Raw genomic sequence first — 17642 nt, 5'->3', positions numbered from 1 at the left:
GAGAGGTTGAACGCGTGATGCAGATTTAATGGATATGTGCCCCCAACAGGGGCATTTATCTGGTGGACTTGGGACCACTAGATAAACATTCCAATTGGGAGAGCATATCCATTAAATACGCGCCTCCCCTTCAGAGCAAATTCACTCATTTAATTTTTTATTTATTTATTTAAAAAGGAATGGTCGGAGGCTATTATACGAGCCCCAACCATCTCTCATGCGCCTAAGAATTCGAGTACCACACCCTACACTCGGGGGAATTCATACCTCAGACTAGAAGGGACTTATAACTGACAAATTGATGCTCGACCAACTGATCCGAGTACGCGGCGCAAAACCACTCCTATTTTTTTATTGATTCGTCAAATTTAAGTGCTCTTATTCATAATTTGGCTTAAATAAACTGTTGGTGTATTTATTTTTTAATTTGTCCTATGATTAGTCATAAGGCGATCAAAATGGAAATTTTGAATAAAATCTATAACTAAGGGCGCGTTTGGGGCAGCTTATAAGTGCATGGGTGTTTTTAAAAATGCCGCGGTACAGTTTGGTTCGTGTGTTTTGTTCTCTTATCTGAAAATGGGGTTCTATTTTTACACTTCGACCTACGGGCCGCGTTTCAGGATAAACTGCTTATCTTGAAAAGCACAAGTTGTGTTTGGGGCAAGTTGTGATAAACTGCTTATTTAGAAAAGCACAAGTTGTGTTTGGGGCAAGTTGTGCTTATCCAAATAAACAACTTACTCTGAAATACAACCTGTGGGGTTTAACTCACGGCCCGTAAAAATCCAATTTCATTTTTGGACAGACTGTTGAAATGTATTTTTCGAACAAGGAGGTGAAGCTTATAAGGTATCCCAAAGTGCACCTAAATAAAAACTTTATATTTGTATTATTTGTATTATTTTTATAATGACGCGGCGGAATAAGATGCGACGATATGTCGGCGACGGCACAAAACCAAAGAAGCAGCTCCTGCGAAATTGACATTGAGAATGAATCCTTGGCTCGGTGCTACTTTTTTCTTCTTCTGGGCCTGATCCTAATTCTTAGAGAGAGAAACCGAAACCGAGAGCTGAGAGCTTTGTGAGGGTTTTAATTCTTTGCCTGTTTCTCCCCTTTTCCCGGCGAAGATTTTTCTCAGTGCAGAACGAAGTTCGGATGAGCAAAACCTCTACAGGAGAGGTGGGTATCAATCAGATCGAGCCCGTTTCGTCAATTTCTCGGGGTTTTTCTATCTCGCGATACCCCATTCTCCGATCCAGTCACAATTTTTTCTACTGGTTTCCAACATCCGGATCGTCTCAAGCATGACTGGTAACGATCCTGATGATATATTCGTCTGATTCGTCGTTGTGGGCTTCCGAGGATTCAAATTTCTCCGAATTCGTTAACTATGGGCGATCTTCAGCTTTGGCCGCAGCAGCTTGACGGCGTCGGGGCTGTGGAGGCCGATCATAACCCGCATCCGCCTCCGTCTCCATCTCCGGGGTCTCCTACCTCGACGCCGCATTCCCCCAACCCCCATCATTTGGCAATCGGCGTCGATGCATGGCTGCAGGCCGAACAAGCTACCCAGGAGGTTATACGCCATATTTTGCCCACGGCAGTTTCTGAACATAGAAGAAAGACTGTTGTGGATTACGTCCAAAAGTTGATTAGAGGGTTTCTTGGTTGCGAGGTGATTCATTAATAAAATCCTAATTGTTTTTGCATCGTTTTGTAACTATCTGATGATCTCATACTTTATGTTCTTCGTTTTGGAGTTGTTCGTATTTCTGTTTAATGAGTCGGATTGAATATGTTTGGGACTGGTGATTGAACGATAGCTTCTCTGGATGGTGGACATATGGTGAGTGGCATAAGTTTCCCGTTGAAGTGCGCAAATCTAGTACATCTCTTATAGTTTTTTGGTTCTTCGGTGCTTTAGTATTGATTTAGTTTGTTTCATGATTGTTTTGCACCAATGTTTGTTCTAAGAGCTTACATATTTTTGTTAAGCCAATGAGCATTATGGTGGACTTTGATTCGCCGGCTAAATTATGATCTTTTCGATATGTCCACTGTGTTTCTGGGGGGCACTCTATTGCCATTTAATCTCTGTTTTTATGGGTTTTAAGATATTCTTCCCTTAACGCGCACTTACCCAAAAGCGCGCGCAGTTCATGTCAAATCTTCTAGTAAAGACCGCAATGTAAACAGTTAGCGGATTGTAGAGTCGACAAATATAAATTTGTACCTTATACCGTGATCTGCTTCTTTAAGCTTTTCTAGAAATTTTAAAAGAATCTAGGAAACTTTTAGATTACGTACTTTTTTGGCTTTCATTGCCTTTTATTGTTAAGTAGTTTTTTTTTTTTCGCTGATTTCAATATGAAAGGTCAATTTAAAAAAGGAGAATAATTTTTGCAGCTGAAGAATTTGAGTAAACTTTTATGGGGTGAACAACAGTATTATGTTGTTTCTGCTACAATTTAGAGAGAATATAATTATATCTAAACAATATTCCTGTGTGTTTTGCCCATCCTTCAAATATTGAAGAGAACAAATCACTCTGCAATTCTCACCAATGCCTCTCATGTCTAGAAGAATTTGCAATCCAATATAAGAATTTCCTTTTGGTAGATTTTAGTAAATGGAAAGTATGGTAGCTTGAGAAACATCATCTAGCTTTCGGAATTGATTAAGTTAATCACTGCTTTAAATGTGCAAACAATCATCAAGAGAGGGTAATATATACTAATAAGCTGCAGAACTAAAGATTCTAGAGCGGTTTTGTTTTTTAGAAGTGATAAAAGAAGAAGCATTCCAGCTTGGGATTGTTCACTTTGATATCTTTATTTTATTTGGTTCATTAATTTGTTATAGGAATGAAATTTAGACGTTTGACTTCTATTGAGTGCAATAATTTATGAGTCATCATGATACGGGGAGCATAGTCAATAAGATCAACAAAAGGATGAAGGAGATGATAAAGAAGACTGAAACTAGAATATGAGAAAGTAAGATAGTTGTTTCAAAAGAATTGTAGAAGTTAGAGAAATAGAGATTAAGAATGGGAGGAAAAGGGATGATCTTTTCAAGATTTTGAGCAAGTTCTTACTAAATTACTGGATTGATTTAATTGATGACATTGAATGGTCAGGATGGACTGTTGACTGATTTATTACGAGTGTATTTTAAATAATAGAATGAATGTTCAGACAAAATCCATGCCTTTTTATTAGAAAAAAAATGATATTTTTTCCACTTATAGTGCTACCACATGTACTAGTTGGGATAAATGTCCATTTTAGCCGATATTTCATATATTCTTTTGTATTATCACTAGTTATTCTTTTGTATTATCACTAGTTATTCTATAATCTTTTAAATATAGTTGTCCTTTGATTGTCATTAAAAAAATTTGATTGTACAATGATATACATAAGCAGTTAAATTTCTTTTTATTTAAATTTTTTTTTTTTTTTTTTTTTTTTTTTTTTGCGTTTTTCTTCTCTTAACCATCATCAACTCCTCTTGTTGAAGTGTTCTTTAATCGCGATACATTTAATACTGATCTAATATTAATTTTTTATCGCAATGGGCAACTTAATATCTTTGAAACTGTGAATGTTATTTTAGCCTTATTTGTGTGGAGAAAGCATTTCTATGTTGCCGCGTGTTATTTGAGCCGCTGAAATTTTTTTATTATCGTTATTGCTTACTGGCTGAAGAGAGGTCCATATGTGAATGATATTTTGCAATGTGTTTAGTAAAGGTGGGATTAATTAAAACGTTTCTTTGTTCGGTTAACATAAATCAGTTCTTTGTTTGGCATTTTTTGCTTTCAATTTTCTACGCTGTCATAACCCTACTTCTATAGCTAATGAACTCCAGTAATTTGCAACGATGTTTTATTTTTGATGTCTGTTTCAAACTGATTTGTCCTTGTCTATACTCAACAAATTCTATAAGCTTTAGGATTTATTTTGGTTTTGGACTTGAACAACATGATGTTTGTCCTTAATTTTAAAATATTATTTTCGACTGCCTGTATTCTTCACATAAGAATTTGACTTATTCTATTGTGTATCATTTTATGGTATTATCTTTGGATTAATTTATTGCCCCCTGAAAATGTTTGCAGGTATTTCCATTCGGATCAGTTCCCTTAAAGACATATCTTCCTGATGGAGACATCGATCTGACTACAGTTGGCTTTCCAAATGTTGATGATGCTTTAGCTGCTGACGTGCGTTCGGTCCTTGAACATGAAGAGCGTAATAAGGATGCTGAGTTTGAAGTAAAGGATGTACAGTTTATTCATGCTGAGGTTTGAAAAATTATTCTGTCCTCATCTTATAGTTTTATAATATATTAGCTTCGTAAATTATGGTCTCTGCTTGTTTTTAGTCTCCTTTGATGACCTTGCAGTTATTTATTTATTTGATATTTATTTTTTCATACAAAAGAAGCAATGGATGAATTCTAAATGCCTGAATTTTATTCAAGCTTTTTAATGAAACATTTTTTTTTTTGTTATTTAGGAAAGACATCATTATGGAAAACCTATAAGATCATAAATCATTGTTCACGAGCTTTTTTTTCTTAGCTTGTAAGTTTATTTGAAGGATTCCATAATACTGTTTACACCAATTATTTTATAAGGTTAGGTTATGTTTCCTCCGCTTATTAAGAAATGATGGAGGCTAATGTCCGTTGTATTCATCACGCATTTTAAGTGTGCCATGCAATCTCAAAGTATTTGTCTAATTGTGGCATTAACTTTGGTTCAAATATATAGGTTTTGGCCATAATTTATTTGCTCAAATCTTTATTTTGAATAGATATTTTGTCAATATTATATCTAGTTCAACTTGACCTACAAGTGGATCTCATTCTATCTCATGATTTGAGTTGAGGTTTGGTGGGCTAGAGAGATTCATTTCAATTTGTTACTCTGATTTGAAGAACTCTCATTTAATAGGGAGTTTTTTAAAACATGCGACTCATTTAGTCTAGTCCGACAGCGGCTAATCAATGAAAATCTTACACAACACAAAAGCACGCATGCACACACACACACACAGCTTTTACATATTGGATTAAACTTTTCAGTCAAGTTGGTATATGACCATTTGTATATCTATGTTTAAGTCTCACATGATCTATAACCACTGTGAATTGCTATTGTAATAGAAGAAAAATAAAATTTATGCCTTTTTGATATTTAATCGCATCAGGTTAAAGCTAGAAGCATTTATTTTTATTTTGTTCCACCATAATATTATATTTATTTCATATTGAAGCATTTTCTAATAATAATCAGTAAGCATAAAATAAGATCACTAAACCATTAAATTACCTCACTTTTAGTATGCCAATTGAGCATAAACTGAGTCAATACAAATGCAGCTCATTATGATATATTATTTTCTTTTCAAAAATAATATATAAGAGGTATGAGAAAAAGATAGCCTTATAAAAATATTCTTACCTTTTTGTGGTCAATAATAAGCTTATAAAAGAGCAACTTATAAATTATCGTCGCTACTATGTAATATGTATGAGGTTACAAATAGCAGAGATGTTGATGTACAAAACTTAAAAATTACTTGAAACTAACTCAACATACGATTCAAAGCAACATTCAACTATGATTTATTTAAGTTGTGTTATCAGTTATTATGCTTGGCTCGAAATAAATTTTTAGTTTATTTCAAGTTTACAGTTGCTTACTTGAAATCTAATGTGAGCAGGTTTACGATTTCCATATGTTTTTTATTTGATTAAATATATAATTAAACTACTATTTGGTTAATTAGATTATGTGTTCAATTCATCCCTCCAAAATCTATTCTTATTTGAAGTTGAATTTGACTTGAAATTGACATTTGATTAGGCTCAAAGTCGATTAATTTTTGGTAAAGCTGGCTGATCTATGATGTATATTGATTTTAATAGTTTGAGTCAAGCTAAATTTTATAATTTTGAATTAGGGTCGAGTTGAACTTGCACAGCAATCCATACACTCTCAACCTTGGGATTACTCTCTACAATCTATCATGATTGTAACATGAACTTGAATATTATTTATGCATGCATCAAGATAAAGGTGTATGATTAGAATTTTTCTCCATGATAGTGTAATTAATTATTGATTTTAATTAATCATAACATCTCAAAATCCCAATTAGACAGAGCAATAACCAATAAAATTTAAGCCGGAACCTTGTATGCACTTTTTCCTCAACTGAAGTTTCAATTACTATGGGTTTATACTAAGGATCAATTAAAGATTTTATATTATTTTGTATTGATTATGAGGATTCTTGCAAAGCATATTAAAAGTGAGGTGCTTTAATTTAGAGTTTTAGTGATGTTATCGTTTTACTTGGTGAAATATCTATTGAAATAAATGAAGAATTAGAATAATGCAAAATGTTTACGATGTAGATGACTTAGAATTAGTACAACAAATGATTGTATAGTATATGCAATTTTAGCAAATGTGATATTATCAACTATCAGTTATTATTATTTAAAGACAAGGTGTACCTTGGTGTGATACTCTTAAGTATGTTTGGCGGTGGCATGCTTTTTTAGGCAATGTTTCAAACTAATTAAGGGTTGATTGGACGTCAAACAGTTAATTCAAGGGCCAAATAATTATTTTTATACTTAATATGATTTTTTTGGTTTGAGATTTCTCATTTGTAGTTGTATTTTTATTTATTTCTAAATACCTAATAATATATAGATAAAATATGATTTTATTTGATTCTTATAGTGTGCTCATTTAGTTTTCTCATATTTTTTTCATTTATAGTTGAACCCTAAGCCAAGATAGGAAGGTTTAATTGGTTGCCCACTGCATGTCTAGGCTTACATGGCTTTCCTACTATTAATTGTTTAAAATGGTAGGTCTCGAGGTTGTCCTACTAGCGTATTGTGATTGGTGGGTCAAGCAACCAAATTTATTCAATGAGTTAGTTTCCTATTAATTTGTTTCAACGTGTCAATAAATTAGGTTGACTTGAATAGTGCAGCCCATGAGTTTTGTCTGTATACATTTGATTTGACCTAATGACCATAGCAGCTCCATTTCTTTGGAAATTGGTTGTTTAAACTTTTTCTCTTTGATTAGTTCTTCTGACTTATCTTACATTAACATGAGTTTATTTGTCCTGTTGAACTTGAGTGCTTATTATATGATAATTAAAGACCCCTCATTTGACAATGATTGACGGTCTAGTCGATGATGCTTTAATTGATCATGCTCTAATCATTTTGTATAAAACTATCAATTTACTCAGTGTCACTCTTACCTATTGTTCAAGATTATGATTGCAAAGTCACTGATTAATTAAAGGATTTCACATCTAAAAAAGAGATATTTTCACTAAAATGACCTTTAATCCCGACCCTCTGCCTTGTGGTTGTTATCTTGTGTGACCATTGAATGCATTTGGGTTACGGTTTATTCATTCTTTGCCAAGGGTTCCAACTTCTTCATTTCTAAATTTTCTAGTAAAGCTTTTAAATCAACAGTTTAGAAATCAGAATCAAGATCATAAGTGCAAAATTATATATCAAGTGAACTTTTTTACACAGTATAAAGAGGGATTTTCATTGAAATAACTCCGATTTTGAACTCCATGTATAGCCTTACTACTCTTAAGCCACTCACTCCTCATCTCTCTTGCTATATTTCCCTCTCTAGAATGATAGCAAAAACATTTTATTAGTTGCAGGTCTGCTAGCATCCTTAGGGTTTCAGAGCTCTCTCTCAATGCATATTTCTATTGTTATATTAAACAAATTATCTTAGATACTATTGTCAATAATATCTATAAATTACATAATGAACTTATAAGTCTTTTTTGTGAGACTAAGCCGGATAAATTTATAAGCCCCGCATAATTTTAAGTGGGGTTTAATTTTTATTTTTTTCAAAGCTAAAATTTTCTCCCTACTTTGACAATCTTTTTGTGTAATGATGATTAGCTTTTTGGTATATGTTTAAAAACAGCTTAAATTAATTTAAGATATTGCTATTGAATGTGCAAGGTTTTTACTCGTTCATGGTTTCACACATTTATGTTTAAATCTTAATATTAGTTAATTTTCTCCACTTTTATAATGGAAGACTTCCTATTTTTATTTTCAACTGAAATTTGTAGCTGGATGCTAGAAGTTTACTTCCCTCCTTGCTTAAAGTTCTGTTTGTCAATATTTCCTTGCAGTATGTTGATTTTTATTTGTAGCTGCACGGATGTTCTACTTAAGCTTGATCATAGCTTTAGTTTCTTATTATAATAGGAATAAGTTATTTTACTGCTTTTTCTGCTACAATTTGTGGTGCCTGATGTGGTGCATGCTGATAAACTTGCAGCATGGTGAAATGGATTCAGTATTTGAACCTTAACATGTTAGAATGCATCAAGTGTAAATTTAAATGCTATGTATCAATAGATCAAATTGCTTGCCTTTATCAATTTTCTTGACAATTTCTAAGCTTAAATTCCTATTTCCTATTCTAATTTGGCTAGGGATTCTATGCAAGGTTGTTAAAAGGCATAGAAAATTTTATATCTTACATGAAATTGCCATTCAATGAAGGGAAATAATTAAAATTTGAAATATAGTAGATGAGTTAAGGTTGTTTGACTGAATAAAAGAAGATTGAATCCTGAATATTGGCTTGAGTTATGTAATCTAAATGTGGTTGGAAGTGGAAACGTAGCAGTACATTTAATTAGGCTCATATTATGGATATATTTGTATTCTTAGCAGCAGAGGTTAGCAGTTTCTAACGATATAAGTATAATTAGTACAGACAACTCATGTTTTATGCCGGAGAGTAAGGGGTGGAATTTGAAGGTTTTGTAATCAATGTAAATGGGAAGCCCATATAATAGAAGAAGTGGATTGTTCTTTCGTTCCATTTGGTACTGAAAATGTTTCCTTCATCAAATGACAACTTAGTTTTAGCTTGTAACAATTTTCTTGGAAGGATATAGGGAACTTCATACTACTTTTAAATAGGCCTTCAGGATTGAATGTGGAATTTATAAATGAATGATAATACGTTTTATGCATTTTCCCCTTGAGCCATTAAGGTTATGAGTTCTAAATGGCCTTTCCATTTTATAAGGGTAACATGATCAACAAGAATCTTATTTGTGTTTTTCTATATCTACAGTAATAGCCTTAGCAATATAACACCAACATCCTTCTAAATTTTCATTTGCATCTATCTGCTACCTATGCTACATTTTTACAGATGGAGAAACCTTTATAAAGAGGCACATGATTAGTTCGAGTGTATAAGAAGAGCCACTAAAAGGAGCAATCTCTTGATGTAGAAAAGTCCTCAGCTTTGAGGCATTTGGTCTGTGTTAACCTGAATTAATGAATGGAATTAAGTAATGTTTTGTTAAAATAAAATAAAATATATTCCTAATTAACTTGTTGCAGATCATTTTTTTTTTAGTGCTTTGATTATAAAATTCATCATTGAATAGTTTACTAAATTTCAATTTTATATTTCAATGATAGATGGTGCATAAATTTTATTCCTTTATATGCATATGGAAACGTTTGTCCTTTCTGTAAATTTGTAGGACTGAAGTCATTTAATTTTTATGGTTAGATGCTTTAGTGCTCGAGGACTTTTGCTTATTTCATATTTAATAAGCCATATATGAACGTTTTTTTAATTATGCTATATCCAAGGGCATCAGAAGAAATTATTCATTAATTAAATCGGAAATTCTATATTGCAGGTTAAACTTGTCAAGTGTTTGGTTCAGAATATTGTGGTAGATATATCTTTCAATCAGATTGGTGGATTGTGTACTCTTTGTTTTCTTGAGCAGGTAAGATGTTGTAAAACCTTAAGCACGCTGTACATTTTCTTATTCATTTTACTTGTCCATCTTGTTAAACATCGCCAAAGAGTAGGTTAAAATAGAAACCAAAATATATTTGGGAAATTTACATACATATCACACAGTTCCTATGTATTACATATCCAACTCCTAAAGTTTGATATTTACATTTATAACACTTTGGTGCTATGAAATGAAAGGTGTAATTCGCTTTTAAAAAGTTTTTAATAGTGGTATTTTTGATGTGATGCTAAAAGATTTGAATGGTATATATGTAAATAACAAAGTTTTAGTGTTAGATATGTAAATATATAAGAATTGTGTAGTATGTTTGTAAATTCCCCAATATACTTGTATCATAATCTGCTGTTAATCTATTTTACATGGTATATAGATTGAAATTTTGGGGCTGCTATAGGTTGACCGTCTTATTGGAAAGGATCATCTTTTTAAGCGCAGCATCATATTGATCAAAGCTTGGTGCTATTATGAAAGCCGCATTCTCGGTGCTCACCATGGTTTAATTTCTACATATGCACTGGAAACGTTGGTCCTGTACATTTTTCATCTCTTCCATTCTTCTTTGCATGGTCCTCTGGCAGTGAGTTCTCCAAATGACACGGAATGTAGTTCTAGGCATCCATATCTCTAGCTTCTTCAAGTCCTTTTTTGTGACAGTTATAATTTTGTAGGTTTTGTATAAGTTTCTGGACTATTACAGTAAATTTGACTGGGACAATTTTTTCGTCAGCCTAAATGGTCCTGTTTCTATATCCTCTCTGCCGGAACTACCTGGTCAGTTTAATGGTTTATTCATGGGAATGCAACCTCGTTTATTTTAATTTCCTGATAGGTTTTTGTTTTTTCGCTTCATTTTCCTGGTAACAGCTGAGACACTAGAGACCGATGGTGGCAACCTGTTGCTAACTAAGGAGTTTTTCAGAAGCTGTGTTGATAACTTTTCTGTTGCACCGAAGGGATCAGATTCTCGAATATTTATAAAGAAGCATCTAAACATTGTTGATCCTTTGAGAGAAAGCAATAATCTGGGTAGAAGTGTTAGCAAAGGTTAGATTCTCCTGCCCTGTTGTTGTACTGAGTCTTATGATGAAGCCTCTCTTTTGCCTCGGATATTCAACAGGCTATTACAAATTCTTTTCCATCCTGTAGGTAATTTTTACAGAATACGTAGTGCCTTTACATATGGTGCTTCAAAGCTTGGGCAGCTTCTTGTACTTCCTGCTGAAAGTATTGCTGATGAAGTGGTTATGTTCTTCCAGAACACTATTGATAGGCATGGAAGCGGAGAAAGGCCAGATGTGCAGGATTTGATTCCCAGATGTCTGGATAGTGCTTCAGATCTAGTAAATGGGGGTTTGTCTCCTTCAACAGAAAAGCTAGAAAAACAGTATGCAGAGAAGCTAAGTTCTGAATCTCTTACGACTGAAACTCTTCTTGATTTAAGTAAGGGAATTAAAAACATTAGGGTTTCTGGTTTAGATAGTAATGATGACAGAATGCCTTTGCAAAATCAATCCTCGTATAAACAGAAAAATGGCACAAATTTGGAGTCAGGAGATGTTGATTTGAATGATGCTTCCTTTGTCCGTCTAAGTGATGATGCCAAAGATCATGATTCTGCAACAGCCTCTGATTTAAGAAACACTACCGAAAACTGCTCTACTTCAGTATCAACAAGTGAAGCTGAATTTTCATCATTTGGTAAAGCTCATCGTCATGTTCCCCACTCTTTTTATGTTCCAGAAAATGGAAACGGAAAGGATTTAAACAGTGAGACAATCAATTCAGTTAATTTAGGTTCATTACACGCTATTTCTTTTAATGGGGCTATGGTTTCCCCTGAGGAAACTAGCAGTTCTGTGCAGCTCGATTCATTTGAGACTGATTCGCCATCGAGTTGCACGTCCTCGTTTAGCAATCATGGTAGTGGGTGCCCATCAGAGAGTTCGCAGTTTGCGGATCACATGCCTTCAGGAAACGAATGGAATGATACTAATGGAAGCTACAATGTGCCAAATAAAGTTACGGATCTCACCGGTGATTATGATATCCACTTTAGAAGTCTTTCTTATGCCCGTTGGTGCCAAGAACAGATAACTGGGACTTCCTTTCTTCCTCCTATGCATCTGTCAACCACGTACACTTATCACCAATGCAGAGATTCATGGAGTCATGGTGGTATGTACACGTCTATGAATGCAAATGGAGTGACACCCAGGCCACCTTTTTCTCCTACTGCTTACTATCCAAGAAATTTACCCTTTTTTCTCGGCACTTATGGCACCGAGGATGTGCCAAAACCAAGGGGGACTGGAACATATTTTCCTAACATGGTATATATCTCCACTCTTCTAGTAGCGAAGAAAAAGTGGCCTTCTTTGGAACAATTTTCTGGCCTATTTGGCTTTGAGGACCTTATTTTTTGATCAAATGTTGTAGCTTTTGCCTTTTGGCTTCAACATTTTTCACATAATTTTATCACTAAATGAGTCTATATGTAGTGCTGGATTAGTTCTACCTTGCTTATTAAAGAACCAAAGAAAATCCGGCTGTACATTGTTTTTGGTTGTTTTTATTTTCGAGGTTTTATATAATCACTTCAAATCTTCTACTCATGTTTTGTAGAACCACCGTGTCTATAAAGAGCGGCATTATCCTGGAAGAGGGAAGAATCCAATGGCTTCAAATCAGTTCCCAAGGTCCCGGATCAATGGCCGCACGGATATATCCCATCATAAGGAGAAAGGACCTCATGAGCCAGCCACACAGGCTCTACCTATGTTTGGTGGAAGCGGACGTGGGAGACCTCCGGTTTTAGATATGCCACACTCGGCATTTCGACCTGCCATGAAGGGTTCACCTCGTGCTAATAGGATCAATCTGCAAGCTGATTATGGCAGGCTTGAGTTTGGTTCGCTTGGCCCTGTTTCTTTAGAAACTCCTCCATTAGAGAATGGCAATTCTCTGAGTCAGGGCTCTGGATTTTCCAACACAGCATCAATTGACCAGAGATCAACCATCTATTCTAATAATAGAGAAAGGTAAGTTATCTATTGCTTTCTAAGCTTTCATTGTCGGCGGATTTGACCACATTTCTAGACATTATTTCTCTAGATACTTTTTTGCAAGACTATTAGATTAGCGTTAATCCATATTAAATACTTCTGCCAATATTCCCTTAAATTAGATTATTTTCTGTCGGCTTCCTTGTTAATTGACTCATTGACATCTGTCGAGGACTGTTAAGTTTTCAGACCAAAGGGTCCATTTGGCATCACTATTTTCCTATTTTTTTTATTTTTTCTTTTATTTATTTAAAATATGTTTGGCTAGTATAATTTTTAGATGTTCTTAATTTTGTTAAGAAAATCGAATTTTTTTTAAAAGTACTCAAAAGAACTGAAAGATGTTTTTTTGTTGTTATTATTTTTAAAAATGAACTAGTTCAATCAAAATATATTTTAATCATAATCAAAGCATAAATAAAATAAAAATGAAAAATAAAAAACAGAAGTGATTGAAATGCCTCTTAGTTAGCACAAATGATCATAAGCTAAATATTCAGTGTTTTGTTAGTTATTAGCTACTTCCCCTCATAATTTTAAAAAGCATTCTGAATGTCTCGAAAGCTTTCGAAAATATGATTTTATGCTAGCATAGTTGATAAAGATATTGAAATTGTTGCCTCCTTCAAAGAAAAAATGTTTGAAAGCTTGTTATTGAGCGTGCAGGTCCTTGACGCCGTATCAGCTAAAAGACGAGGCTGATTTCCCACCTCTATCTCGCTGATTTGCGTGAGGGAAGCTTATACTTCGGAGTTGACTGATTTACCATGCAATGAATAAGAGGAATGCCAACCTATGGGTCCTATTTCTCGGAGTGGGTCCTATTTCTCGGAGCAGCTTAGTGGTGTAAAAGAAGCGGGTGTTTTGTTGCGTTTCAGTGGTTCTGTACATCAAAATAAGATTCTACCCCTTCACTTCTCTTATGTAAGGTGGGGGACATAGAAGAAAGGATTCCTGTAAGGTGAATCTTCTTCCTCCCAACTCATTTTTCCTTACCAATGCAGGTGGTGAGAAGCACTAACCCTTGTAGTTTCCAACCGAGAAAACTTGTTTGCCTTGATATATATAACCAAAATGCTGCTAATTTTTTCTCCGTATACTGGATTACTCAGTTTAATGGTGTTTTTTAATGATTATGTTACCAAAATGCTTGTCAATATCCCCCTCTTTTTTTTTTTTTTTTCTCATTTGTTTCTATCATTGAGCAATTTCATTTTTGGGGAGTTGCATACATACCATCCATTTCCTACGAATTTACATACCTAACAACTAAACATTATCTTTTACATTTATACCAATAAAACCTTTCATATTACAACAAAATGCCACCATTTTAACTTTTATGGATTGGCAAAGTGGTGTTTCGGTGTCAGATATACAAAATAAAAATTGAAGTTTAGGTGTCCTACGAATTGAAGTTTAGATATACAAATACATAGGAATTGGGTGGCATGTATGCAAATGGTTCTTAATTTTATGCTGGAGAACTGTCTGCTATCATTTCATACATTGTGATAGCCAACAAAGCAGCACTGGATCCGCCATATTTTAAGTGCTGTGGTTTATGTATCTTTATTAGAATAGAAAGAACATATGACATTCAATAGGGCATAATAGAGAAAAATAATTCCTTTAGCCGGCCCCACTCAATAGGATAAAAATTTGTTGTTGTTGTTGTTGGTTTATGTATCTTTAATATTAGCTATGATTTTATTGTATCTAATTTTTAGGGAAAAATGACGTTATATGAAACTTAGTCATGTGCTTTGTTTTGTTGTTTTGTCAAATTTGATAACAAATAACCTCATAAATTTATAATGATTATAAAACTATTGTATGTTCTGTGGAATTTTTATTTCATTTTTTATGACAATTATTTTGACAATTAGATGTAAAAATTTAATGTTTTGTTATTATACCTTAAATTTTTCTTGTTTCGCCTTATATGATATTTGTTCTAAGATATTAAATGATGAAGATAGGAAAGCAGGGTTGTAATCAAGCTGCATATATCATTGTTCGGGCTTTGTGTGGTATAATTATAAGTTCATGTTCGGCTTGAGCTTGTGTCGAGTCTTCATATATTGTTCAAACTCAATTTAGTTTAAATTTTTCGATGTTTGAACTTGATTTGTACTTGATTTATTTTTGACAGGTGAACGGTATTTAAATGAGCTAATAAATGATCTAAAAGTACAAACGAGTTTTTAAATTTTTATATAGAAAATTCAATAAATTATTTTACAAATTTAATCAAATTTACTAATTAATTGATTATAAATTCTATCAAAATAAAATATTATTCATGAACTATCATCATATGGGATATAGTTTCTCATATTTAAGCATGATGGTACTTTTTGCATTCAACTTTTTACATTCAAATGTAAGTGTTGGTTTTCTCATAGTGAGACAAGTTCTTTTTCTAATTTTTTGGGACAATTTTATAGATTTCTTTTATATTGATTTATTGCACCATCTTTATTCTTAATGATATATAACTTATTATGATTGCATCGTACTTTTTCAAGAGTACTTTTTAATCAGATAAGATTTATGAGTACAGTGGAAAGGGAAAATACATGTGAGATGAGTTTTAGAGATCGTTGCACATCGCAATCTCGCCGGTATCTTTGATGCTTGCCCGCCCAAGCAACTTGGGGTTTTGTATATTTCGGGCGAAATCGGGAGATACAAATATGTGAGAAATCAGAGGAAAGGTGAGGTTTGAGGGGGCTTAAAGTTATTCTTAAGAAGCATTTCATACATACCATGCAAGACTTATGTATTTTCAATTCTACACCTGAACAAAAATGAATAGGAAAGCCAACCTTTTTTAGAGATTGAAAGGATTGGGTTAGCGAAGCAGGAGTTGGATTACTTGTGGGTTAGGTTTTGGTTTTTTTGTTTATTTGGTCCTTGATCTGGTTGGGCTCATGGAGGGTGAGAGTTGACTTCGTTGATTCAGAATTGAGTTCGTTCTTGGAGTGATGGTTGTTTGAGGGGGAGAGAATGAATTCTACTATATAATTGTTATATTTGGATGAAGGTTTTGGCTTAAAAATTGCCAATTTAGTTGCGGATTTGATTATAATCTTGGCTTGGGATTCGATCACTTTGATTAGATGTAAAAGAATAAAAAATATCAGAAGAAATAAACTAGGTTAGTTGGTGTGCTAGCTTAACCATAATTAAGAAAATGGAGTTTAGGACATTAAAAAATGCGAATTTAGTTGTGGAGTAATTATAGTATTGATTTGGGATTGAATTCATTTGATCATTTTGACTAGAAGTAAAAGAATCAAAATGTAAGAATAAAAAAAAAAAGGTTGGTTGGTGGGGTAAGTTAACTACATTTTAGAAAATGGTCAAATTAGGATAACTAGGGGCTATGAGAGGGCCATTCTTAAACTTTTAGGCTTTTGGGTTTGTTTTAGAGTTTTTTTTTTTTCAAACAAATGAATGCAATAAAGAACTTTTGTGGTTGAAATATAGTGCTTGAAATATTTTTGAAGTTTTTTTTAGCTAAATTAGTTTGAGTAGGCCAATCATAAATTTTAGGATTTTGGGTTTGTTTTAGGAGGTTGTTATTATTATTATTATGATCATCATCATCATAATTATTGCTGAAAAATGAATGAAATATTTGAGAGTTTTTATGTTTGGTGTAAAACAAATGCACAAGTTTGTATTTTTTTGTTTAATCTAAAGAAAAAATAAAATTAATGTAAAACGTTGTAGTAACAGTGATGAGCAACAATTGCTGACAGGCGGATGGTTGTGAGCAGCTAAATTAGACTGGCAAGTGGCGTCCTAACTGCAAGAGCTTGCAATGAATGATAGTTTGTGGGAAACAACAATAAATGCCATAATTTACACTGTTTTTAAATTTAATTAAATCTCATTGAATTTGGAATATACTGAAAATGAATTATATGGGAAGAATCCATTGGAATTTTATTTTGGATTTTTTCTTCCTGAATAAAAAGCTAATTTCTTAAAATATTATACCACTCTTTTTACAACAAACTAATCAGCCAGTTGGTGTGAAATTAGTTAAAAAAAAAATTTAAGAAAACTAGTGTAAAATACTCTTGGGGGTTGTCTGGATGCAGGTATGATTTAAGTTAAATGGGATTTAGTTAAGCCGGTAAATCCATATTTATCAAATCAAAATTTAATTAGATCCAAAATAACTATTTGTTCAATTAAGGTTAAATTTAAATTTTTTAAATCCAACCAATTAGTAGATTTAATAAATTTAGATTTAATAAACGGAATAAGTAAAAATTGGATTTAACTTAACGTGGATTTACTTAACCTATTTGTGATAAATGGTTAGATTTAAGAACTCAAATCCTATAAAAAGTATTGTTCCAAACACCCCCTTACATGAAAAACATTGAGGAAGATAACATAAAATATATATTAGATAATAGAAAATAAAATCAGAGGGATAAAGGTTATTAATTACCCAGCAAATAATATCAAAATTCATTTAAACTCATTCATACAAGCCTTCACCTTCTATCTAGAAAAAATAAGATAAAGCAATGCTCAATTATACACCAAGCAATGATGCATCACAATTTATGTCGCCACTGATAATGTTAATTGGTAATATTGTTGTTTTTTTTTTGGTGGATTTACAATTACTTTCTTTCATTGATTGCTTAAGAGA

The 17642-nt window shown here is 33.0% G+C and overlaps 1 protein-coding gene across 2 annotated transcripts; it reads left to right on the top strand.

Moving 5' to 3' along the window:
* Positions 1-931: 931 nt before the first annotated feature.
* LOC110038352 lies at positions 932-14112 on the top strand. Of its 2 annotated transcripts, none has more exons than XM_020743160.1 (9): positions 932-1681; positions 4130-4315; positions 9771-9863; positions 10294-10476; positions 10568-10670; positions 10764-10943; positions 11046-12229; positions 12522-12937; positions 13628-14111. In XM_020743160.1, the coding sequence occupies exons 1-9, from the start codon at positions 1397-1399 to the stop codon at positions 13683-13685; spliced, it is 2688 nt and encodes an 895-aa protein (XP_020598819.1). In that variant the 5' UTR covers positions 932-1396; the 3' UTR covers positions 13686-14111. The 2 variants fall into 2 exon arrangements, with proteins under 2 accessions (XP_020598819.1, XP_020598820.1); XM_020743161.1 differs by lacking the exon at positions 932-1681 and adding an exon at positions 1725-1852 and having other exon boundaries at positions 13628-14112.
* The last annotated feature ends 3530 nt before the right edge of the window (positions 14113-17642 follow it).

Source organism: Phalaenopsis equestris, unplaced genomic scaffold, assembly GCF_001263595.1.
Source record: "Phalaenopsis equestris unplaced genomic scaffold, ASM126359v1 Scaffold232627, whole genome shotgun sequence".
In the NCBI taxonomy this organism is placed as follows: Eukaryota; Viridiplantae; Streptophyta; class Magnoliopsida; order Asparagales; family Orchidaceae; genus Phalaenopsis; species Phalaenopsis equestris.
The sequence above is the reverse complement of the archived record's forward strand: the minus strand, read 5'-3'. Positions and strand labels throughout refer to the sequence as shown.

What these genes read in the sequence shown, in the direction of transcription:
- LOC110038352 (XM_020743160.1), top strand. Translation starts at nt 1,397, where the DNA reads ATGGGCGATCTTCAGCTTTGGCCGCAGCAGCTTGACGGCGTCGGGGCT. An exon ending in GAGGGTTTCTTGGTTGCGAG is followed by an intron (nt 1,682 to 4,129) that starts GTGATTCATTAA and finishes AAATGTTTGCAG; the next exon opens with GTATTTCCATTCGGATCAGT. An exon ending in GAACATATTTTCCTAACATG is followed by an intron (nt 12,230 to 12,521) that starts GTATATATCTCC and finishes CATGTTTTGTAG; the next exon opens with AACCACCGTGTCTATAAAGA.